This window comes from Zootoca vivipara, chromosome 8, assembly GCF_963506605.1.
Source record: "Zootoca vivipara chromosome 8, rZooViv1.1, whole genome shotgun sequence".
In the NCBI taxonomy this organism is placed as follows: Eukaryota; Metazoa; Chordata; class Lepidosauria; order Squamata; family Lacertidae; genus Zootoca; species Zootoca vivipara.
Window position 1 is genome coordinate 22,403,004 of NC_083283.1, and position 25,628 is coordinate 22,428,631.

The window sequence follows — 25,628 nt, forward strand, 5'->3', positions numbered from 1 at the left end:
CTTATTTTAGAGTCTTTGACTCTTTGGTTCCACCCGCATTCTACATTTAAAGCAGTATCATAACCACTTTAAACCATTGTGATTTCTCCCAAAGAATCCTGGGAAGTGTAATTTCTTAAATTTGCTGAGAATTGTTCCCCTCGCTGGGCAACAGTTCTCCGAGTAGTTTAACAATCAATCCCTCCTCCTAGGCAACTCTTGGAATTTCAACTCTGTCAGGGGAATGTAACTAGATTATGTTTTCTCAGCATTGCGATGCTGGAAAAGCTTGAACATTTTCTAGCCGCGATGATGTTAAAGGCACAAGAGCTATGGAAGAATACAATTGTGTCATCCCTCCATAATCCAGCGCATGTTTGTTATTTGGTCTCTGGTTCCTCTGCCCCTTCGAAATCTAGCCTGCACTTCTGGGAGTTCTCGGTCCACATACTGCCTAAGCCTGCCTTGTAGAATTTTAAGCATAACCTTGCTAGCGTGTGAAATGAGCGCAATTGTGTGGTAGTTGGAGCATTCTTTGGCACCGCCCTTCTTTGGAATTGGGATGTAGACTGATCTTCTCCAATCCTCTGGCCATTGCTTAGTTTTCCAAATTTGCTGGCATATTGGGTGTAGCACCTTAACAGCATCATCTTTTAAATTTTTAAATAGTTCAGCTGGAATATCATCACTTCCACTGGCCTTGTTATTAGCACTGCTTTCTAAGGCCCATTTGACTTCAAGATGTCTGGCTCAAGGTAAGCAAGCACACTACCTGGGGTGTACGAGACCTCCATATCTTTCTGGTATAATTCCTTAAATAGCAAACATGCACTGGATTATGGAGAAAGCTAGAGAGTTCCAGAAAAACGTCTACTTCTGCTTCATTGACTATGCAAAAGCCTTTGACTGTATCGACCACAGCAAACTATGGCAAGTTCTTAAAGAAATGGGAGTGCCTGATCACCTCATCTGTCTCTTGAGAAATCTCTATGTGGGACAAGAAGCTACAGTTAGAACTGGATATGGAACAACTGACTGGTTCAAAATTGGGAAAGGAGTACGACAAGGTTGTATATTGTCTCCCTGCTTATTTAACTTATATGCAGAATTCATCATGCGAAAGGCTGGACTAGATGAATCCCAAGCCGGAATTAATATTGCCGGAAGAAATATCAACAACCCCAGGTATGCAGATGACACAACCTTGATGGCAGAAAGTGAGGAGGAATTAAAGAACCTTTTAATGAGGGTGAAAGAGCAGAGCACAAATTATGGTCTGAAGCTCAACATCAAAAAAACCAAGATCATGGCCACTGGTCCCATCACCTCCTGGCAAATAGAAGGGGAAGAAATGTAGGCAGTGAGTGATTTTACTTTCTTGGGCTCCTTGATCACTGCAGATGGTGACAGCAGTCACGAAATTAAAAGACGCCTGCTTCTTGGGAGGAAAGCAATGACAAACCTAGACAGCATCTTAACAAGCAGAGACATCACCTTGCCTACAAAGGTCCGTATAGTTAAAGCTATTGTTTTCCCAGTAATGATGTATGGAAGTGAGAGCTGGACCATAAAGAAGGTTGATCGCTGAAGAATTGATGCTTTTGAATTATGGTGCTGGAGGAGACTCTTGAGAGTCCCATGGACTGCAAGAAGATCAAACCTATCCATTCTTAAGGAAATCAGCCCTGAGTGCTCACTGGAAGGACAGATCGTGAAGCTGAGGCTCCAATACTTTGGCCACCTCATGAGAAGAGAAGACTCCCTGGAAAAGACCCTGATGTTGGGAAAGATTGAGGGCACAAGGAGAAGGGGACGACAGAGGACGAGATGGTTGGACAGTGTTCTCGAAGCTACGAACATGAGTTTGACCAAACTGCGGGAGGCAGTGCAAGACAGGAGTGTCTGGCGTGCTATGGTCCTTGGGGTCACGAAGAGTCGGACACGACTAAACGACTAAACAACAACAACAATGCAGATTTAAGAACATAGAATTGAATGCCCTTCACTGGTGCATACCGGTATACAACATGCTGGGGTACAGTTAAGAAGATGAATACAAATGTTCAGCTCCCTATCATCACAATGCAGATCTATGTATTTTTTGTCAGATAGACAACAGTAGTGTTATTTATTGTAACCTGTAGCTATCAGTGACCACTTTTGGTATAGTTTAATTGGCATATACTGCATTTACATAACTTTACCTGCTTAAACATTCATATACTGTGGTACCTCGGTTTACAAACTTAATCCGTTCCGGAAGTCCGTTGTTAAACTGAAACCGTTCTTAAACTGAGGCGCGCTTTCCCTAATGAGGCCTCCCACCGCCGGTGCCCTTCCACCATTCAGATTCCGTTCTTAGACTGAGGTAAAGTTCGCAAACTGGGACACTACTTCTGGTTTTGCGGAGTTGGTAAACTGAATCGTTCGTAAACAGGACTGTTCTTAAACCAAGGTACCACTGTATTGTGTTGTGTTATTGGGCTCTACAATGAGTCATCTCAGCTTCATACTGTAGACCTCTACTTTGATTATTCACACAAGTGTCAAAGCAATGAAGTTTTGCAAATCTGTTCCTCTTTTTGAACCTATAAAAGTTTGCACTGAAATAAACTCAAACCATTGAATGTTCTATTTTATAGGCTACTGTCACCCAGACGCGAGATTGGTTTACTTTAGCCAAGCTAAGTCAGCGTATGATTACTACCGATTCTTTTCCTCATCCTGTGGCATCTTCCCACGTTCATTTTTCTCCTTGGCCTTCAGAGTCATCTTCAGTCCTAGGTAATGTCATCATCAACATAGATCAGTATTAAGCAAAACATGCAGCCGCACTCAGGTGAACTCCCCCATCCCCCTGGAATTAGCAATTGGGAGGGGTATCAAAAGATACCATAGTCTTAAAAAATAGACTGCTGCACATCCTGAGATTCTGGTAGTAAATTGGACACTACTATTGATCAAGACCCATATAGGGCATCATCCTATCCATGCATCTCTATGGTGAGAATCATATAATACCAAAAGTTTAAATAACAATTTTATATCCTTGTAATTTACTTCCTACACATATCTGCCATGATAGAGACCTTTCTCTTCTCCTGCTACTTGTTGCTTTTTAAACTGGGAAGGTTGGGGCATATCTGGGATCTTCTGCATGTTACAGCTAGGGATGGAAGGAGCTGTCCATTTTTGTTTTCTCCATTTTTCCAATATTAAGTTCAGTCCTCCACATTTGTGGGTTTATTTTAAAGAAAGTTCGCATGAAAATTCATCAGCATTTTAATGCAATATTCTCCTAATAAATACATTTTTCTATGCACTTTTGACTATTGTGCACATTTTTGCAAGCAGTTTCTCCTAATATAATGCATTTTGTATGTTATTTTCACTAATGTCATCATTTTTTGTGCACACTTCCCCCTATATGAGCATTTTTGCAAATGTCATTTGGTTGGAGAACTGCATTGCATTTTCGAAGGGTACTTTTGTTTGATTTCCATATTGTCTTGGAAACAGTGAGTTTGAACGAGCTGGTTTTAAATGCTTGCTGAATCAAATTTCTCCTCCGTCTCTATTTACCACTAAGCTATGGTCCCTCCTGTATGGTTGAGCTGCTCCATATGGAACATTTTTTATTTTGGTAAAGGGTTGATCTGTCTTTAAAGTCATATTTGATCCTCTTTGTAAGACATCATGTTAACATTCCATTTCTTTTCCTTTCTTCCCTGTCTTCCCTACCCTGCCCCCAGCCCACAAATTGCTTTAGATTATGGGTTAGTGAGCCACACAGGGATGGGAACTGATATAAAAACAAGGTGTTGGGTAATCACTATTACTCCTCCAGAGCCTTTGAGATTCTTTGAGCAGGGCTAAATATGTACACTGTCAGTCTCTGACATTTTTATTGGAACCATGGCAGAAGACTAGCATTGGATGAATATCAGAATGCTTCTAGGCTACTGTGGTCAATAGCGCCTTGGATGCATATCGGATCCTGTCAAAATCCTGCAAATCACCATTTGTTAATTAATGGCTGTTTGCATATTTATGTTTGCCTGTTTTTATCTGCAGTGCAACCCTATACATGCTTACTCAGAATTAAGTTGCTCTGTCTTCAGTGGGACTAACTCTTAAGAAAGCATACAGAGGATTGCAGCCTTTGAGATCTTTATTGGGTGGGGAACAGGATCTGACCGAGGGACCAGATTTTTATCTCCCCACCTCCATGGGTCAAGTTTGACAGGGGGTGAGGCCGCTCACCTGTCACTTCACCTGATGTCAGAATGATGTGTTTTGCCCTTCAGTAATGCCATTCCTGGGGCAAGTATAAACCAATCATAATAAAAACCAATACAGGCAGCAACCATTTTGCATGGGGGTTCTGTTCCACCCCACCCCACCCCGTTCCATCCCCAATCTTCCCTCTTCCAGGTCCAAAAGGACCCATGTGTCAGTGGTTGCGCATCAATTGAACTCTCCAAAAATGGCCGCCGCCCGCAGTTCAAAAACAAGCACTAGTTAACAGCAGCAGAACAGCTAAGACAAACAGCAATGACAACACAGCTTACCAAAAGTGGAAGTGGAACCAGCTGAAGCAATATTTATTTATCTGGAACACTTCTGTACTGCCCTCAGCAAAAACGGTTCCCAAGACAGTTTACAAACAAAACATAAAAACAATAAAAATCTCAAGAATAGAACAGAATAAGATAGCATCACAATAAAACCCGTCAATTGAAAGCAGAAGTTCAAAGAAGTTCAAATGCAGAACTTAAAAACCAGAAACAGCCTGGGAAAATAAGGTTGCAATCCTATGTGGGATTTACTCGGGAGTAAATCTGACTGAATTCAATGGGGCTTCACTTTCGAGTCAATATGTAGAGGCTTGTGCTGTAAAAAATGACTCTGCTTGGTGCTGCCAGAGGAAACTCCTTGCAGAGGGAGTTTCATAAGCAGGTCTCCACTACAAAGGCTGGTCTTCTCAGATGCGGCGTGTAGGGATGTCAAAAGACATTGCTTTCCATTCCACCCCATACCTGTTGCATGCGGTGTTGGTTTTGTTCTGCTACAGTTCGGATTCTGCAGGGTCTGATATTCAGCTCACTGTTTGCTGTGGCCAAATTTGATTATGTAATTCATTACCTTATTATTTTCAGACTGGGGGGGGGGGAATGGTGATAGCAAATACCAATCGTATTTGCCTGCCTGATTTCCTTTCCTGTTTGCAGACAGACACATGAACTTATGCAGTTTCCGGGAACCATTTCTTATCTCAGTGGAATTGTCTGACATTTATAGTGGCCTGACTCATCTCAGAAGGGTAGAGCATCTGAGATTATCTGAATGCCTAGGCAGGTTGAGGTGGGGGAATTTAGCAAACACTTCCAGTTTCCACTGGCGTCATCTACCTCCCCCTTAACAAAATGCTTAGTGTGGAAAGAGTGAGCTAGCACATGGAGGAGTTTATCTTTGGGACATCAAAACATACAGTCAAACCCAAATTTAATAGGGTTGTTAAGGATGTTTAACAAGAGGAGGAATCAGAAAGTACCATCCCAAAAGGAACAAAACCAGTCTACTGTCTAAATAATTTTACAATAGAAAACTTCCACCTCACAGGAATTCCAAGAAGGGAAAGGGGGGTCTGAAGGGCTGGCAAAAAATAATAGGAATATAAGATATATCAGGTCAAAGGCCAATCTAGTCTTTCATCCTGTTCTCACCGTAGGCAGGTTTTAGATGTCCTTCAGTTCAAATTGTTGTTGTTGTTGTTTAGTCGTTTAGTCGTGTCCGACTCTTCGTGACCCCATGGACCATAGCACGCCAGGCACTCCTGTCTTCCACTGCCTCCCGCAGTTTGGTCAAACTCATGTTCGTGGTTTCAAGAACACTGTCCAACCATCTCGTCCTCTGTCGTCCCCTTCTCCTAGTGCCCTCAATCTTTCCCAACATCAGGGTCTTTTCCAGGGAGTCTTCTCTTCTCATGAGGTGGCCAAAGTATTGGAGCCTCAGCTTCATGATCTGTCCTTAAAGTGAGCACTCAGGGCTGATTTCCTTCATAATGGATAGGTTTGATCTTCTTGCAGTCCATGGGACTCTCAAGAGTCTCCTCCAGCACCATAATTCAAAAGCATCAATTCTTCAGCGATCAACCTTCTTTATGGTCCAGCTCTCACTTCCATACATCACTACTGGGAAAACCATAGCTTTAACTATACGGACCTTTGTAGGCAAGGTGATGTCTCTGCTTTTTAAGATGCTGTCTAGGTTTGTCATTGCTTTTCTCAGTTCAAATAACCAAGTGGAAATACCAAGGTGGGTGCTAATAGTTTTGAGATTCATCTTGTAATTATTTTAATGTTTAATTTCCTTTACTTTAGATTTCAGGGGAGTACAAGGGATGCCTAGTGTTTCATCCACCGTTCTCCATGCTGCTGCCCTTGGAGGTAAGTGGCATTTATTGTGTAGGAGCCTTCTTTGCTGGGATAAAGCAGAAATGGAGAAAAAGGAGGTGCCATGCTCCCCACTTCCCTGAGTGTGAGGAATTTTGAGATGAAAGTGGCTTGTAGCATCAGACCCCTAGCAATGGTGGAATATTACTGAATACTTAAAAACATTTTTGTGTGTGTAATAGACGGCTACTTTTTAATGAAGAAGAAAGCCAGAGTTATGTAATGGTTAGCATGCTGGACTAGGACCTGGGGGACGAGGGATCAAACCCTAAACCAGCCATCAATGTATATCAGCCTGACCTCTCTTACAGGGTTGTTCTAAGGATGAAATGAGAAGTTGGGAGAGCCATGCAGTTCAGTTCTTTGGAAAAATTGTGGGATATAAATATAATAAAAATAATAAATTAAAACTTACACAGAAGGAGCAGAGGGTAAGCAAGCAGGCAAACGGAAAGGTATTGCAGCGCTAGTTTCCAAGCAATATCAGCCCCTCACACCGGTGTCTTAAGCAAGTTGTTTGGGATTGCCAGAAACTTCATGGCAATCTGTTTGAGCAGCTTCAACATTGTGACTCTCTTTTGTGCACACGTAGGCGCTGAGGGGAAAAACAACAACATGCCAGGTAAGTGAGAGGTGGCACAAATTCCAGTGGCTTGCGGTAGCCCCAAAGCCCATAAATAACAATTCTATTCATTGTCAAGTGCTAGGTTATGCAAAGACCTGGGGTGGGGCGGGGGGCTTTGCAAAACTGACCTTCTTTCTTTCTTTCTTTCTTTCTTCTCTCTCTCTCTCTCTCTCTCTCTCTCTCTCTCTCTCTCTCTCTCTTACCAAATACAGTAAAAGTAATAAGTGTAACCAATACAAATGAATGCAGAAATAGAAAAAATAAAATAAAAGACAGATACAATGGGGAGAAAAACCTGAAAGCAACTGAGAATGCAGTACAGCATTCAACTATTGCATATTAAAAAAGGGGTGGTGGTGAGTCAGTTAAGTTCTCAATAAAGCCTTTTGTTTTTAATGCAGAACTGGAAACTAAGATGAGGAAGAAGCGCGCCCAATCTGGTATATCACTTCTTCAGAGGGTAGTAGCTAGAAGAAGCATAGATGAGGGCCACTCTTTGTCTCTTCCTGATACTCCTTCAAGCACTGTCTTAAGAGCATACGTAGGGCAGGACTGGGATGCTGCCCTTCAAGCAGGAAAGAGCAAGGAACTTGACCAACAACCCATGTATTTTCAAACAGTAGATGAGTTTTCATTAGCCTATGCTCAGTATATACTTAGAAGCTCTGTAGCACAGGTTACTGGGCAGCCGCCCGAAGCCAGCCCAACTGCTATCGACTTCGACAGAATGTCTAGAGTGTTTATAGTTGAGGTAGCAAACATTCAACCTTTCGTGGAGCCACTTGAACCAAAAACCCTACTTCCTGCGGATGATATACTAGATAAGGGGAGCGAAATAAGCACTAGTACAAAATCTGAAAAGGATAGCACTGAAAGCAGGGCTGCCTGGTGTCTTAGCCACAAGACTTACGATATTGGCAACAGGCATGAATTCGAAAGGTTCAAGAGGTTCATCAAAGGAACTTTGGGAGAAAGGTACTTGCGGCTTTGGATGGACATTGAAAGACTAAAGGTTCTGCGGGATCCTAAAAGACAGAGAAGGTATTTCCCTTATTTCCTGTTTTGAATATTTATAACTTGAGCCTTTCGGATCTTCCAAAAGAGGCTGGGGATTTTGAATCAGTTTATCCAGTTTTCGTCAACCTGGTACCCTCTGGATGGGGCTGTACTCTATTGCCCGTCATCCTTGTGCTGGCTGGGGCTGATGGGAGTTGGAGTCCAACCAGCTCAGGAGGACACCAGGTTAACAAATACTGGATTTAGTTAGCACCTAAGAAGATCTGTGGAAAATTGATTTTTGAGTTCGTAGTAAGCATCCTAGCTAACACACATCTTGTTTGTTTGTTTGATTGGTCCCTATGTCAGGATGGGCTATAGCTCCAGCCATCCCCGATGATTGGTCATGCTTACAGTGTGTAGCTAATGGGAATTGGGGGTCCAACAACATCTATAAGATTGCAGGTTCCCCAGCACTGCCCTATACTAAACACCTATTTTTTTATTTTCTTTTGGGGAAGAGAACCATTCTATCTTCTGCTGTGTGGAATTTTATCTGAAAATATAGTTTGCAAATGACAGCTTCTGAGTTGTTGGCTGCAGTGCATTTGTGCATATTCTGTATGAATGTTTTCCTTCATTCAAGACAGCTTGATAAAATGAAAAAAATCTACTTAGTGAGCAATGGAGATTATTTCCTTACCACTGAAGTTTTGATGAAGCTAAACCTGATTGATGGGGACCAGTGGAACATGTATAACTTAAGGCGTGCTCAACCTGAAGTAGTGAAACCTTTGCTTCTTTACTGGTAAGAGGATGAAAATCAAAGCCATTCAATCAAATCCTGTTTTGTCTCAACACTTTGTGGGAAGTTGAGGGAAGGAGAGAAAAAAAATATGCCACTAAACATTTGCTACATCAGCAGCTAAATGCTGAACATGGAGCTTGATGACTGAAGAACCGAACTGCTTTTTCTTAGGATGTCATGGTCTGTTGGCTTGAAATTATACTAGTATTTTATGCTACTTTTAATGGGGTGATGCTATATATTGCTGCTTCATTGGTGGCTTTTGGCGCACTGATTTTTGTTATTCTTACATTTTTATGCAAGCTGCCTTGTGACTTTTGCCCTTAAAGGTAGCCTAAAACAGGCACCCCCAAACTGCGGCCCTCCAGATGTTTTGGCCTACAACTCTCCTGATACCCTAGCTAACAGGACCAGTGGTTGGGGAAGATGGGAATTGTAGTCCAAAACATCTGGAGGGCCGAAGTTTGGGGATGCCTGGCCTAAAAGTTAATGAGCTAGTGAAGATTCTTGCTTGTTGTTATTACTGTTAGGAAGGGGGCTGTATATAGATGTAGATATATGGTATGTCAATGTTTATATGATTTTCCTCCTATTTTAAAGTGTGTGTGTGTGTGTGTGTTCTTCAGCGGTAAGTTGCTTGGAGACCTGTTTGGTGACAAGCGACCAATAAGTAATAAATAATAAGAGACCAAAACAGTGAGAGCATCTCTCAGTTTCTGCAGCAGGACATATTTCCTGTCATCCTTCCCATTTCCCTGCTACCCCTGCCTGTTGGGGGCAACAAGAGGAACTGGTCAAGGGCTCTCTCTGACACAAAGAGAAACAAAAGGCAGTATTGTTCCTCTTGGTTCACCTGAGCCCACTTACAATGTCCATCTAACTACTTGTTTCTTTGTATCTTCTCCAGGGGTCCCCGGTTTTGTGTTATCCATACAGGAGCCACACAGGCTGTCAGCACCAAACTGAAAATCTGGCATTCTCGGCAACAGAAGCCACGTATGGATGTGGATCCGTTCCCACAGATGGTGTCACTGTTGCCACTGAGAGCTAAATCTTGCATGCCAAAAATAGCACAGCCCCAGGTACTGCTACTGTCACTCTTGGTCTTTCATCCATAATAGATGTTGCCTGTACAAGGTGGTGAACAGGGCAGGACCCCATTATATAACTTGATCTGCAAGAACTGTGATAGTGGAGGCCTGGTCAAGAAAGATAGTCCTGTAATGTGCTGGTGGGAAAGGCAGCTAGCAGGAAATTTGACTCAGCTAGTGGATCAAATGCAGCTCCCTTGGCCTACAAAAGCTGGCCCTGGAACCATCACATTGTTTTGATGGTTTTTATCAAGTAGAAATATATGGCATTCATAAGCCATGCCAGTTGGGTATGTGTACTTAAACGTGTCTGTGAGTTCTCTTTTTAAGAGCTGTCTCTTCTACAGAACCACCAAACTGATCTTTAAAATTGTCCTGTATTGAAAAAAGCAGTTCATGGTTTCGGTCTGATGCTGTAGTTACCTTTAGTACAAATAATTTTGGGTTATTACAAAATATTTTAATTTTTTTACTAAGTCTAGACTGTATCTATTGAAAACAGATATGCAGTAGAGGGAACAGGACAAGTTAATTCTGAGTTCTTTCTCTCTAGAGAGGAGAAATGGGATCATCACCACCACCAAAGGGAGCTATGTTAGATCAGCAGATGCCTTCCAGGCTGTTATCAGCAGTCCTGCCCCGGAGCCAAAGTGCTATTCAGGAAGATCCTACCCTCCTCTTAAGTTCAATGGATGTTGACAAGAAGCGGTAAGCACTCAGATCTCCACATATAAAATATTTTGCATGCACCATTTTGCATGTGTTTAATTGATGTGTGACCGCTGGCATGTGTGTCATCTTCAGCCCCAGCAGGGGACAGAACTGGGCGGGGGCGGAACGGGCTTACACATGACCACTGGCACGTGCAGTGACCCAGAATGCAGCACCGGCGCAAACAGGGAGTTGCCTGTATGCAAAAAGCGTTTATTCTTTTCATTCAAAATATGTTCCACCACATTTTAGTTTCATTCATTGCCTCCTTATTCTTCATCTGACAGCACCTTCATTTAATATTTTGTCATAAGCACCTGTCATAGATCCTTGCCTGGAAATGGTGAATGTGTCTTTAAATGTTCAGAGGCACCGAGAAAGGACACCATTTTGGTGGCTCTCATTCTCTTCCTTCACCAGCCCCACTGCCTGCCTTCCTCTTTTCTCCTGCAACCTGCTGTCGCCAGCAGGGCTCTAATTATGCTCCCCAACAAGTGTTGGGAAAGGGTTAGGCAAGTGTGGGGGACTTCTGTTCCTTCCACTGTAACTGGACTACAACTCCCATCATCCCTGCTATTTTCCATTGGCCATATTTGCTGGGGCTGGTGGGAGCTGTAGTTCAGAAATATCTGGAGGGTCAAAGGTTCCCCACACCTGGGATGCAGGGCAAGAGCTGGAGGAGGAATAAGTTTGGAGGTACACTGTCTGCATCTTCTCTTTGCTTGGAACATTTAAAGGTAAGGACACGGTCTCCTGGAGTAGAACTCAATGACCCTAACCGTGAACTCACTTATTTTATCTCCTCAAGCATCTTTTGAACCTATTTCTTCTTCATGGGTCCAGGCCAGCAACAGCTCATATGACAACAATTCCTGACAAAACAGATTATCTGATGCCAAAGCTAGATAGAAAATACACCTACGCGGAAATGATCCCCGTGAGTAGCATTTGGAATTCCTGGATCTGCTGAAAATGGTTTGGTGACCAGGTGACTATGATACTGCCCTCCATACCAGAGTGGAGGTATGATTGCTTCTTGTTTGGGCTTACCCTGTGGTAGCCACCTCTGAGTCCCCACCCTCTTGATAACATCAAATCTGGCTACAAAAGGCAAGAGGCAGCTGACTTTGTTCTCCAGGTCTGAATTGTACGTTGTGCTGCATAAAATTCACCCCCCATCACTATCATGATCAGACAAGCTGCAGAATGAATTTGTCACACTATAAGGGTTTCACTATAATGGACCACATGTGGCCAGGCATAGCATTGACCACACAAATAAGTATATTTTCATATTATTTATTTTATATGCAAAATAAAAAGGAGAGAGGGAGAGATGGCATAAAACTGTGAAATATATTATTTCCACAATTTCAAAACCTCCTTTTTATTTTGTTATGTTTTGTTTTCCTTAGAAGTGAACCTGAGGCAAACCTTTTTACCATGCCTCAATTAAAAACTGGCAGAGCTACCAGCAGTCAGATGAAGTTCCTACAGGGGCCAGAATTGTCCTACTGGCCGTTTCTGTTTCAGGCCAAAACCTTGATGTTAAGGCACTACAAATGTAAAACAAAGCCCCAATAGTTTTTTAAATAATAATAATAATAATAATAATAATAATAATAATAATGTTTTATTTATACCCCGCCCATCTGGCCGGGTTTCCCCAGCCACTCTGGGCGGCTTCCAAAAAAACAGAAATTCTAAAATACAGAAATCCATCAAACATTAAAAGCTTCCCTAAACAGGGCTGCCTTGAGATGCCTTCTAAAGGTCTGGTAATTGTTGTTCTCTTTGACCTCTAGTGGGAGGGCATTCCACAGGGTGGGTGCCACTACTGAGAAGGCCCTCTGCCTGGTTCCCTGCAACTTGGCTTCTCGTAATGAGGGAACCGCCAGAAGGCCCTCGGAGCTGGACCTCAGTGTCCGGGCAGAACGATGGGGGTGGAGACGCTCCTTCAGGTATACCGGACCGAGGCCGTTTAGGGCTTTAAAGGTCAACACCAACACTTTGAATTGTGCTCGGAAACGTACTGGGAGCCAATGTAGGTCTTTTAGGACCGGTGTTATGTGGTCTCGCCGGCCGCTCCCAGTCACCAGTCTAGCTGCCGCATTCTGGATTAGTTGTAGTTTCCGGGTCACCTTCAAAGGTAGCCCCACGTAGAGCGCATTGCAGTAGTCCAAGCGAGAGATCACTAGAGCATGCACCACTCTGGAGAGACAGTCAGTGGGCAGGTAGGGACTCAGCCTGCGTACCAGATGGAGCTGATAAACAGCTGCCCTGGACACAGAGTTGACCTGTGCCTCCATGGACAGCTGTGAGTCTAAAATGACTCCCAGGCTGCGCACCTGGTCTTTCAGGGGCACAGTTACCCCATTCAGGACCAGGGAGTCCTCCACACCCGCCCGCCTCCTGTCCCCCACAAACAGTACTTCTGTCTTGTCAGGATTCAATCTCAATCTGTTAGCCGCCATCCATCCTCCAACCGCCTCCAAGCACTCACACAGGACCTTCACCGCCTTCACTGGTTCTGATTTAAAAGAGAGGTAGAGCTGGGTATCATCAGCATACTGATGGACACCCAGCCCAAACCCCCTGATGATCTCTCCCAGCGGCTGCATATAGATGTTAAAAAGAACCCTGAGGCACCCCACAAGTGAGAGCCCAGGGGTCTGAACACTCATCCCCCACCACCACTTTCTGAACACGGCCCAGGAGGAAGGAGCGGAACCACTGCATGACACTGCATTTTAAAAAAGAAAAGAAAAGAAATAATGAAAAGCAGTCTCAGAAAAGTTGTCATTTTGGCTGAGAAAGTTGTTGGGGAGTTTTAGGGATATTTAGCCCTTCCCAACAAGTCATTTTCTCTTCCTTTTCCCTCCTGGCAACTTTTTTTTTTTTACCCTACAACAGGGGTCCCCAGACTACGGCCCGCGGGCAAGATGCGGCCCAATTGGCCTCCCAATCCGGCCCGTGACGACTCCCGAAGCCCGCTGCTGCCGCCCGCTCTTACGGCGCACAGCGCGGCGGCACTCTTCCATGTAGGAAAAAAGCGCCGAAAATCATTTGTGCGCGCGCCACCGCGCCAGTATGTGTGTGTGCGCATGCGCACGGGCGCGTACTCTGCCCTCCGGCCCGCCGCGCGATCGGTGCGGCGGGCACCAGCCCAAAGCCGGGTAAGTCTGAGGACCCCTGCCCTACAACATCCCAGATGCATACTCAGTTAATTTCCCTTCTGAATGCAAATTGAGAATCCCACGGGAGGGAAGACAGTTGATGTGATGCTACTTCCTTTTAACCAAACATCACCCAAGATTTCCCAGATTCTAGATGCCCCTAAGGACCCTGTCAGCCCTATCACAAAGCAGTAAAAACACACGAAAATGTTTTAAGTCTGCAACATCCATTTCATTATTAGTATATATTTATGAAGTGTCACCATGTTCCCCAGTGCTCCTCAGGCACACGGGGAGGATTAAAAAAAACTATTCTTTCCTAAAATTTGATAGTAGGGCAAGATCTGAAGATGGGGACATATGAGAGAGGCAAGTGTTGCAATGTGTCACTATAGAGATAAAAGTACCACATTCAAGAAACTTGAGATTAAAAAACAAGATGAGACCGTTCATCTGGCTTATTTGGCTGCCGCTATTTAAATCTGAGACAGAATGAGACTTTTATGCCTTGCTGAACTGTGCTTTCTGTCATCCTAGGGCACAACGACCGCAGCCGTTTCGGAACTGGGAAGTTCTGTAATGGAAAGAATGCTTCAGTCCCTTAACGTGGAGAGCAGATCAGGCTACATCTTTACTGAATTCTGTGAAAAGTCGAAAAATAAGGTATAAGGATCTTTTCTTTATCAAAGTATTTTATTATTGGGATGGGTACTTTGCACCTTCTTCTTAGGAATATGCAGAAGCATTTTGGCCTCTCTCCAGCCCAGTGAAGATGGCTAGGCTAGAAAACGCTGGCTTGCCCAAGGCAACTCATTGAACTGAGCTGCTAAGAATGGTTTTGAACCTCAGAGGCCCAGAAACACATTAGCTATCTTATCATGCCTAAATATTTATAATCTCCCTTTAAATAAGGCGATGCTAGATTGGGCTGGGGATTGGGAAATAGCTGATTGGTAAAGGAAGATGCTAGAGAAGGTATTTCTAAAAAGTCCCTGCTTAAAAATATGGACAAATGTAGCAAGCCTTCTCCAATCCTGTGCCTTCCAGATGCTCTGCGACTCCCATAAGACCCAGTCAGCATGGCCAATGGATATATATGACAGGAGTTGTAGTCTAACAACACCTGGAAGGTATTGTATTGGGGAAGTCTGGTCTACAGTGACTATCAGTGGCTCTCCAAGGTCCCAGGCAGAGGTCTTTCCTGTCACTTGGTACCTGAGATGTCAGGGATCATCCACATTGGAGGATTTTAAAAGCAGGATTTATCCATGGAGGACAAGTGACAGTATCAAACATTTGAAGTATCCCACCCATTCCAGTCCTCCAAAGCCTACCGTATGTATGTAGGAGATTCTGTTTAGGGTGGACTGAATGTGAGAAAAGACAAGATAATTGCCATCCTGGAAGTTCCATCCTAAACATGCTTACTTGGAAGTGCGCCCCATTGATTTCTGGGATTTTACTTTAAAGTAGGGGTCGGCAAATCTATCAATATTGGTTTTTTCCTCCCAAACTTAAGTTCCGTTCTCCATGTTTCCACATCAGTTTGGGTTTTTTTTTAATTATTATTCATGAAAATTGTATTATACACCTTTTTGTATGCAATTTACTGTACTCACTTTTACAAAGCAATTTTTTGTATACTATTTTCATAAATAGTATTTATAGTAATAGTAAATATATAGTAAATACCGTGTTTCTCATATTATAAGTCATGTCTTATATTTATTTTTTTCTCAAAAAAACACAACATGGCTTATTTTCAAGGGATGTCTTATTGAGCTGCGGCTCCAGCCAGCTCCCGGGCTTCGCGCGCTGCCTGCTAAGGCTCCTGCTGGCTGCCGGGGCTTACCGATAGTGCGCTTTGAGCTGCGGCTCCAGCCAGCTCCCGGGCTTCGCGCGCTGCCCGCTAAGGCTCCTGCTGGCTGCTGGGGCTTACCGATAGTGCGCTTTGAGCTGCGGCTCCAGCCAGCTCCCGGGCTTCGCGCACTGCGCGCTAAGGCTCCTGCCGGCTGCCAGGGCTTATCAGGAGCGCGCTTTGAGCTGCGGCTCCAGCCAGCTCCCGGGCTTCACGCGCTGCCCGCTAAGGCTCCTGCCGGCTGCCGGGGCTTTGCTTAGCAGGGTCCCGATCCTTTGTTCTTTGCCCGCCGCGGCTCCTGCCGGCTGCCGGGCTTTGCGCGGCTTGAGCTGCGGGTCTAGCAGGGTCCCGGCGCTGCGCGCTGAGGCTCTTGCTGTGCGTGCTGCAGCTCTTGCTGGCTCCCACTCGGACGGAGCTCCACGTGGCAGCGGCATCCGGTTCCGAGGAGGCATCTTCCTTGTCTTCTTACGGTACCGTATTTTGCACAGACCTGCTCCCACCACAACCCGGTACTGCTACGTCTTATTTTCGGGGTATGCCTTATATTTTGCCAGGTCATGAAAATCCTGCCATGCCTTATTTTTTAGGGATGCCTTAAAATATGAGAAACACAGTATATAGTAATAGTAAATAGTAAAAGCATGCATTCTTATGCATGCTTCCCCTTAGCATAAGCATTTTTGTACATATTTCTTGACTGGAGAACAGCATTGCAAAATTCGGATTGTAAATTCAGAAGGATAGCTTTGTTTCAGCTCACATATTATTTCAAAAAGAGTAAATAGTTTTTTTTCTCTTTGCACGAACGCTGAATTGAATTGCTCCTTCATCCCTACTTCCATGTAGGTGTGTTTTAAAATTTCATTCTAAAATTTGAATCTTAACACACACCTGGGAATTAGGGCCTAACAACAGGGGACATAAAATGCACCGTCTATAGCGATCTCTCTCTCTCTCTCTCTCTCTCTCTCTCTCTCTCTCTCTCTCTCTCTCTCTCTCTGTGTGTGTGTGTGTGTGTGTGTGTTTAATAGCAAGGCCAGAGTCTGTTTTCAATTGGAAACACATCACACATACCTCCAATTTACCTGGGGAAAGAATATTCCTTATGCTACAAATAGAAACAGGAAGAAGCTCCCATTGGCACCAATGGAAGCTTTCTTTTATGTTGCTAATTGCTAACCAAGGAGTGGTTTTTGTCTGCATTGTGGTGGGGAAGATAAATGTTAAACTTCTGTCTGAATGTTGTGATTCCAATTCACCCCTGTGTTTACTATTAAGTAGAAATACCTCATACAATATTACCAGGTGATGCTTTTAACATTAAACGTAATCAAGCCCTAGACTCCACTGATATCAGTGAGACTTACCTATATAGACTCTGAACAGGTTTATTTGGAAGTACTCTTCATTGTAGTCATTTGGATTTCTTATCCAGTTAACAGACACAATTCAGAGAGTAGTGTAAACTTTTAATTCTTCAGAACATATAATAATTAAGAATCAGAAACTCAACCCCCCCCCCGGGATGTATAAGTCCTCTTGAAGGAATCAGCTCTGCAAGAGAAATGCCACGTATGAACTATGTAATATTGACTTTTATATATACTTTGATGATGTGTAATTCTTAAGATGATAATATGTTATGGTTGCTTGTTCATTATTCAGAAAAGGTTATAAATCAGATTTTTTTAAAAAGGGACATAAATTAAAAACATAATCCAGCAAACTAGCAGACTTACTAAAATATTCTCTATCATTTCACACACAGTGCAGACGTCATAGTCAAAATTTACATTTGTCTTGGCTCCGGCTGGCCAAAATATTCAAACCTAAGTGTCAAAACCTGGGGCACTGATGCCTGTTGTAACATTTTGGAATAAATTTCCTTGATTTTGTTTCAAAATGACAAGAGCCTCTGAGGTAATGGAGTTCATTAAGTGCTTTGTCCCTCTGGAAATACTTGGCTCTGCGCAACAGCACCAAGTTTTAGTGAGGGGCGGATGAAAGGCGCATAATTAAAAAATGTAAGATAGTCAGGATAAAAACATTTCATGATCTCAGCAATTGCAGAAAAATGCTGTCCCAGCACAGCGCAAGTTTCAGATGTGCATTATGAACCCCTGGCTTAATTCCATTCAAATGTGGGTTAATCTTCGAATCTTAACCACCACACTAACAATTTTAATAGCCAATTATATGCAAAAGGATACAATAAAAGATAGAGCACGTATTGGAAATACTTGTATTACAGTGGCAGCTCTTTTATGTGAGCTCTCCTGCTGCCAGTATGGAACACATGACTCAAGCTCTTCTCAATTAAGTGTGATTTATGGTGAACCCCAAGGAGCTGTGCAGTCAACTAACCCTGGAAATATATTTTTTTTGGGGGGGGGGGAAACTTCACAAAAACTGGGTAGCAATAACTTCTATTTCCCCCTCCATCTGTAGCTGTGGAAGAACAGCACGTATTTTTGGTTTGACCTGCAGGATTATCACCAGCTTTTCTATCAAGAAACCATCCATCCTTTCAAAGTGGGCCAGCAAGCTCAAGTAAGTCATAAATATACAGTAAGACTGCTTCCAAGTATGTCTATCCCCAAGGAAATTATTCTGGAGTCACTATCGACAAAAGATGCTTTAAATGGTTTCTGTAGATGATCTGGGCATGGTGTTTGCTCAGATATGTATCTGGGCTCCAGGCATTTTGTGTAATCCTTGTGCAGTCGCTGTGCTGCTTGTTATTTGGAAATAGCACACTCTTATCAGTGAAAAAGTCAGAGTGGTTGAATGGTTATTAGGTCCAACAAGACCTCCCCCATTTCTGTAGCACAGGCTTCAACAGTTAAATTTATGCCTTGGAAGTACAGTGGTGCCTCGCTAGACGAATTTAATTCGTTCCACGGGTCTTTTCTTATAACGAAAAATTCGTCTAGCGAATCCCATAGGAATGCATTGATTTTTTTTCGAATTTTTTTTTTTTTGCCCATAGGAACGCATTAATTGAATTTCAATGCATTCCTATGGGAAACCGCGATTCGCTAGACAAATTTTTTATAAAACAAATTCATCTAGCGAGGAAACCTCCGCTCGAAAAATCCTTTCGTTAAGCGGAAATTTCGTTAAGCAGGGCATTCATTAAGCGAGGCACCACTGTATGTCCTTAGTTATTCCCAGTTGAAATGGAGCCTCAGTAGCTATTACTGCATTTCCTTGCACCCATCGTATTTTGGGTGTGAATGTTGTCAATCACAAGCACGATAATTCGAAGGGGGTGGGGGTCATGATTTAAACCAGCTTTCCCAAAAGCTTGGTCGTCCCCTGTGTGGTTGAAATCCACGATCCTATCCCCAGCCAGCATGCTGATCATGGATCAAGAAACAAGGGGCTGATGAAGGCATCCGGTTGTGTCAATGCAAGTGTACCATAGTATTTCTTCTTTCTGTTCTCACTTCCATTTCTCACTTCCATGCCTCGCTTCCACAGTGTACTGTGCTTATCATGCAAGTGGTCCCGAGCCGTTTAAAGCTTTATAGGTCAACACCAGACTGGTGGAGATGCTGACAATTAACTTGGAACCTTCTGCATGCAAAGCAGATGTTCTGTCACCAAACTACAATCCTAGTCTGCCTAAACATTCCATTTAGCCATCATGCTTGTTTGATTTTTTTAAAATTGTTGTGTAAATTAGATCTGTCAGCCTTATTTCAAAGAAAGAACGAAAGAAAGAAATTGTGTTAGTACAATTTCAATACTGCTTTAAACTCGGGCATTTGGAGCATATGCCAGGCAGTGCATGAATATATGTAGGCGCTGTGACTTTCCCCTGACTCTTTTTCTCCTTCTTAATCTTGTTTCCATGCTGGGCCTGGTGGTGACAGCAGAACATTGCACAAAGAGTGTAACTAGGAAATTGCAGAAAGCGATATCCGCATGACCATTAAAAGCAAATACATCAAAATGCAATATGTGAGACTGTTCCATTAGCATAACTAACAACCCAAATGTAACATAGCAAATCAACACATGTGCAGCAACATTTGGTATCATTCTTGAGTTTGCTTTTTATGGCACCACGATCATATATATATATATATATATATATATAAAACACGATTGGAACACAGATGAGTCTCAAGCTGCATCCAATCAAGAAAAGAGGCTGCTTTTGGTCACTGTGCTTTTCCAAACTCTGCCCTCACCATTGGCATGGAAATTCATATGCTTATTCTGATTATGCCCGTGAACAGATATGGGGAGGTTTGAGAAGCATATTGTGTTCTCTGTGCTTCTATTTCAAACATTTATTACTACAGTGCTAAGTGTATTCTGCAGTTTTCTGATGACACAGTAAATGGCATTGGAGGCAGAATTCATCAGTCTTGAGAATTCCCACTTTTTGAGCAAGTTTCTACCTCAACTCTGTTCAAAGATAAGCTTGAAAATAGTTATCAGAAGTGGGCTTCAATAGAAGGTTCAGTGGTTGGGGGTGGGGGATACTGTTCTGCGAGCTCCTTAGCCCTCCCCTTGAATAGCAGAAGCAGAATAAATTGTACAAACTAATCAAATGCATGCAAAGTAGCCCAATTCACAGAAAATATATGTACTGTATACTAGCTCAAATCGGCATAGAATTTGGGTTACTTTGGTGCAGTTGGTATATATATTTAATGGAGAGTATGCACAATCCTGTTCATTATTGTTTTAGTTTGAAAGCTTTAAACTATAACAAATTATGTCACTTGTGCCCTGGAGATATCTTAAGAGACTGACTTATCCCATTTTTATTTTATTTTTCCACATACTGCCAGTAGCTAACAACAATCAGTAAAGGTACCACAATACAATAATTACAATTAATATAAAAACCAGCATAGCAAAAAGTAAATAAATAAGGCACAGATATAAGGTATGCACTGACTGAAAACCTATGTGTTTATCCAGGCATTTCTTGGCTATATTGCCAGTTACTGTTGCCCATATTGCCAGTTACCGTAGTCACTGTGAATTTTACATTATTATGAATCGTGTGTTATAGTTCCACAGTGCTTTTATTTTAGGCATTTGTTGTCTCTGTACACCGCTTTGAAATTTTAAAATATAAACTGTATCAAAATATTGTAAAATGAAATAACTAAAAGCTCCAAAAATCTTTGTTAATAGTGACATCTGAAAGAGCCCACTGAAGGCAAACAGTATTGACTATGAAAAGCAAGAAGTCCTGGGGCAAAGCATGCCAGCCTAGAGGCTATGTATATAACTAGTTCTGGGTCAAGGGGAAGTACTTGAAGACAGAACTTCCTGTAGATAGGAGTGGGAGAAGGAAGCCAGTCTGAGCCTGGAGACCTAGGAGTAAGCAGGGCTTACTCATGTTTGAGTGTTCAGAGGCTGTTTCCAAGAAAGGTAGCCCTGCTAGGCAACAACACAGAGGCTGATCCAGATTTTTAGGCATTATACGACTCAAAAAGGGGTGTTTGAGGAACTTGATATTTGTGAATGCCTGTGCAAAACTATCTGATCCACACCTCATGTGTGGAATGAAACTTAGCTAATCCATTGGTTTTTGCACTTCTCTGAAAGTGGCAAAATAATTTGCAGTAGCTTAAAGGTATCAAACCATGCATGTAAATACATGCCTTGAGACCAAATCCACATATAAATGCTTATTTTTAAAAAGTGTTTAATTATTGTATTTTAATACATTTTAAAGAAATGTAGAAATGCAACGGCATTTGCCTACAGAGGAAAAATGGCAATTTGTAGGTGTGGTTTGGATTCACCTGATGGTTGGTTCTGAATATGTGGTCTGATTAGGACTGACAGTGTGCCTTGGAAGCTGTCTCCTGATGTCATCATGACATCGCGCTTGACAGGTGGGCGAACTCACCCACTTGTGTCAGAGCCAAAAAGGATCTGGCCCACTGGCCGGATCAATTCCCCACTCCACCCCGCTGTAGAACAGGGAGAATCAGCCTGGTGCCCTCCACATGTTGGGGATGACAAAAGGCTGCTGTTTCTGCAACTGTCCATGTTTGTTGGGTCTGATGGGAGCTGGATTCCAACATCATGAAGGGTATAATATTGGCTGCCCCTGCCGTAAGCCCTGTCTCACAAACCTCCACGGGAAGCATTAAAGAACTTTCTATTTAGTTTGGCTTTTGGTGGTCAGGGTTTTGAGTTCATAATTGGGCACAAGGTTTTATCCTATTGTTAAATGGATGCTTTTGTGCTGTAACTTTCCTTGAGCCTTATGAATGGGATTGATTCTCTTGTACAAGCGAATTGAATACTTCACAGGGCTTGACATTGTAAAACTCATTCCGTCCGTTGAGGCCTGCATAGGACAACTTCTGCATGAATTACTGTGCCCAAAGCCTTTCATATGTGCTATGTGGGAGTGCTAATTATGCCACTGAAAATAAGCACTAAATTAGATTTTTTAAAAAAAATAAAAAAGCATTTATAATTTATTTGATTATTTCTGTTCAAGCTTTGTGATATATTAAAGAAACAACAATGCATTCCAGGGGGTTCAGTCTGTGTGTGTGTGTGTGTGTGTGTGTGCGCGCGCGCCACTGTATGCACAGCGAAAGGAATGCACTGTGGTTATTTTGCTAAAAGTACATATAGTAAAGTGTAAAATGAATTGGAAAAGGAAAACGACAAACACATGTGGAAATCTGCTCGGGGCCGGAGGAAGAAATGCTATTTAGAGGTAGAAAAATGTAATGCTGTTATGGGAAATATGCTGCTGTTATGCCAGGGACAATTTTAGATGAAAAGAACTATCGCTGTTTTATGTACAGAAATTAAATTGCTTGAAAACAATGTTGACAACTTGAATTGTGTGTGTGTGTGTGTGTGTGTGTGTGTGTGTGTGTGTGTGTGCTCGCGAATATATCTCCTAACTTTTGGACATTTCATTCCATTACATGCTTAACTTTCTCATTTACTTCAAAGAGATTTAATGCTTAATTCTGGTTCAACCAGGATACTTGGGAGTTTAGAAATAAAGACTTGAGGACAAGTTTTGTCTGTACTAAGCCAAAACAATGCCCAATTTACTTTCCTGGGATCAAGGTTTTATACCTGAATGCTGACCTGATTTGGGAATAAGGGGAGGTGCTGGATAAATTTACTGCCTCCAGATTTTATCTTTATAAATAGTATAAAGATGCAAACACTGAACACAAGTCCACATCTGGAATTTGCTTTTATATTATTGAGAAATTATATAGAGGCAATATAGGGAAATGCATTCTTCTTTTTACTGAAGAAAAAAAATCGCTGAATAAATGAAGTCTGATATGTTGTTATATGTACTGTGACTTTTCTCTGAACTTTTCAGGTGTTTATAGATACCCCATTAAAACATTTTTTCCATGTAATGGACAGTATCATACTCTAATTGTTCAGAGCCCTCTCCTCCTGTACATGGGGCATTTAGAAGTTTGACTACCCCAGAAAAAGTCTGGAAAGCACAGATGGAGTGGGAAATAAAGTGATCTTTAAAGGAGAATCTTCACCACTGAGAGTGAGAACAACATTGTCAATTGTTGCCATCATATGTTCAAACTTAGGTTTGCATCAGAAAAAGGCTGCATTATTAAACTGGATGTAAACTATGTGGATGTTTTTTTGCGTGAGCTGAAATTGAAAGTTGTGTGATAGAAATATGGTTACCTGAAGTAACCATATTACTTTATATTGTACCCTGTGATCACCTCTGGCTTTGTGTGGTACTGCAACACTTGTTGGGCCATAGATATCTGTGGGACCACAGAAATGAATGTTTATACGAGGGGAAGCGATGGAGAGGCCTGCCACCTTTTATGCATAGATTGATTTTTGTTTTGTATGGTTTTTTTAAAATATTTTTTATTAAAGTTTTCCAAAGTACAAAAGAGAAAAAAGCACAGAAAAAAGACAAAAGAAACATTACAAAAAATAAAAAAATAAAAAAAAATAAAAATACAAAATCAAATTATTAATCCCTTAATCCCTTCACATTGTCTATAGGGACCCCCTCGGGTTTCCCTCCCTGTGGTCCTTAATTAAATTTATTATTAGCAAATTCTATATCATTTTAATCACCTTATAAATCCTATTTTTCCTCTATCATCTTACATATGAAAAATTTCCACAGTTCATTTACACTTAATTTCTATCTTAATAATTTACTCTAGCATATTTTTTAAGATATAATTTAAAATCTTTCCACTCTTCTTCCATCACTTCTTCTCCCTGGTTGCGGATTCTTCCGGTCATCTCAGCCAGTTCCATAAACTCCATCATCTTCATTTTGATTTTTGTTTTGTATGGTTTTGACTGCACTGTTTTAATTGCTTCTGCTTTTAACAGAAAAGTGGGATGCAGGGAGATCATGTGGCCCTACAGAGGTTGATGGACTACAACTGTTATCATTCCTGACCATTGGTCCATTGCTAATAGGGGTTGGAGGCCAACACGATCTGGAGGGTCACAGGTTCCTCAGTCCTGCCCTACGTATTGTCATTTTCCAGCCAGTATAAACAGTACTGAACTAGATAGACCAGTGTGATCTGACATTGAGTAAAGCTGATTCCTGTGTTTGTGCCACTCAGACATTTGTCAGACAAGTAAAGAACCTTTCAGGAAGAGCTGTGGCTCAGTGGTAGATCATTGACTTTGCATGCAGAAAGTCCCAGGTTGGCATCTCCAAATAGGGCGTAGCAGGACCCTTCTTTGCAACCCTGGAGGGCTGCTGTGTTTGCTCGGTATAAGGCAGCTTCCCATGTCCCTATGTTTTTCTGCATCAGAATGAAGTAGGAATATGGGTCACTTCCAGATGGCCAGTTTATTGAGCATGTTTATTTATTTGTTTTCAGGGATATCAGGCTTAGGCCAGCTATTTATTGAGCATTCATTCTGATTTGTTTGTGGGAGGGTTGCATGATGTTGTGCCTAACGAATGCTACTCCAAACTTTCCAAAGGTGGAGTCCCCTTCTCTGGAGGTTTTTAAGCAGGGGTTGGGTGGCCAACTGTCATGGATGCTTTAGTTGAGATTCTTGTATTGCAGAGGGTTGGACTGGATGACCCTCAGGGTACCTTCCAACTCCACAGTTCTGTGATTCTGTGGTTCTACGATTCCCCTCACTTTACTTATTGCAAAAAGTCTGATATTTGGGGGAAGTGGGTTTGTGGTGCAAGCGCTCCAATTCAGTGTTAATTGTGCAGCCTGAATTTTCTGGAGTGCAACTGAATCCCAACCCAGCCGTCCCAGCAACAGCCCAAAAGCCCTCTAAATTTAAGCTTCTCAGGCAGCCTTGTTTGTATCAACTGCTATGCAAAAGGTAATGTTCGTAACGTAACAAAATTTAAGGATTACTGTTCTGTACAGTGCACATGCATGCCTGCAGAATGGCTTTGTAAATAATGGATACACAGCTTCTACCCAGGGCCGGCTCTAGGGGTAGTCTGGGTGGTGCGGGGTGTCAGGGTGCCGGCCCGGTAGGGGGGCGCCGCACGGTGTGCGGTGCCCGCCCATCAGCTGTGGCAAGAAACGGAGCGGGGCGGGGGCGCCGGAGCAATCTCCGCACCACGGTGCCAGGGCGCCCGACGTGCTTGAGACGGCCCTGCTTCTACCACTTTTCCAACGAATAAAACAAAAAGATGATATTTGAGCTTCTAAAAACACACACATTGGCGAGAGAACATTTCCAGCAAGGCAAGGAAAACTTTCTTTCTTTCATCCTTTCCTATTCTCAGCTCCTATGTGTTAATTTATGAGTCATAGGAGGGCAATCAATTTAGCCTTGAAGCTGCCCAGCTCAGTCTGAATAAAATAGCTAATCCCCTTCTAAGAAAAAACATTTATAGATGTTGCATTGTTTAAAAGCTTTTTCTGTTCTTTGCTAATGTAGTTTTTTTTACATTTGAACAGTGTAGATCA

The 25,628-nt window shown here is 42.5% G+C and overlaps 1 protein-coding gene across 4 annotated transcripts in view; it reads left to right on the plus strand.

Annotated features, from left to right (window-relative positions):
* The window catches only part of RGS22 (regulator of G protein signaling 22), a 77,188-nt gene that overhangs the window by 17,405 nt on the left and 34,155 nt on the right, over positions 1–25,628 (plus strand). For 2 of the 4 annotated variants that reach the window (XM_035126309.2, XM_060277686.1), the window contains exons 7-16: positions 2,622–2,763; positions 6,363–6,428; positions 7,027–7,056; positions 7,461–8,100; positions 8,702–8,863; positions 9,771–9,945; positions 10,508–10,662; positions 11,509–11,602; positions 14,379–14,504; positions 18,148–18,249. In XM_035126309.2, coding sequence (XP_034982200.2) covers positions 2,622–2,763; positions 6,363–6,428; positions 7,027–7,056; positions 7,461–8,100; positions 8,702–8,863; positions 9,771–9,945; positions 10,508–10,662; positions 11,509–11,602; positions 14,379–14,504; positions 18,148–18,249 — 1,692 coding nt within the window. Of the gene's footprint in view, positions 1–1,276; positions 1,340–2,621; positions 2,764–6,362; positions 6,429–7,026; positions 7,057–7,460; positions 8,101–8,701; positions 8,864–9,770; positions 9,946–10,507; positions 10,663–11,508; positions 11,603–14,378; positions 14,505–18,147; positions 18,250–25,628 lie in introns of those variants that run through there. The other 2 variants (XM_060277688.1, XM_060277687.1) reach the window with 2 other exon arrangements.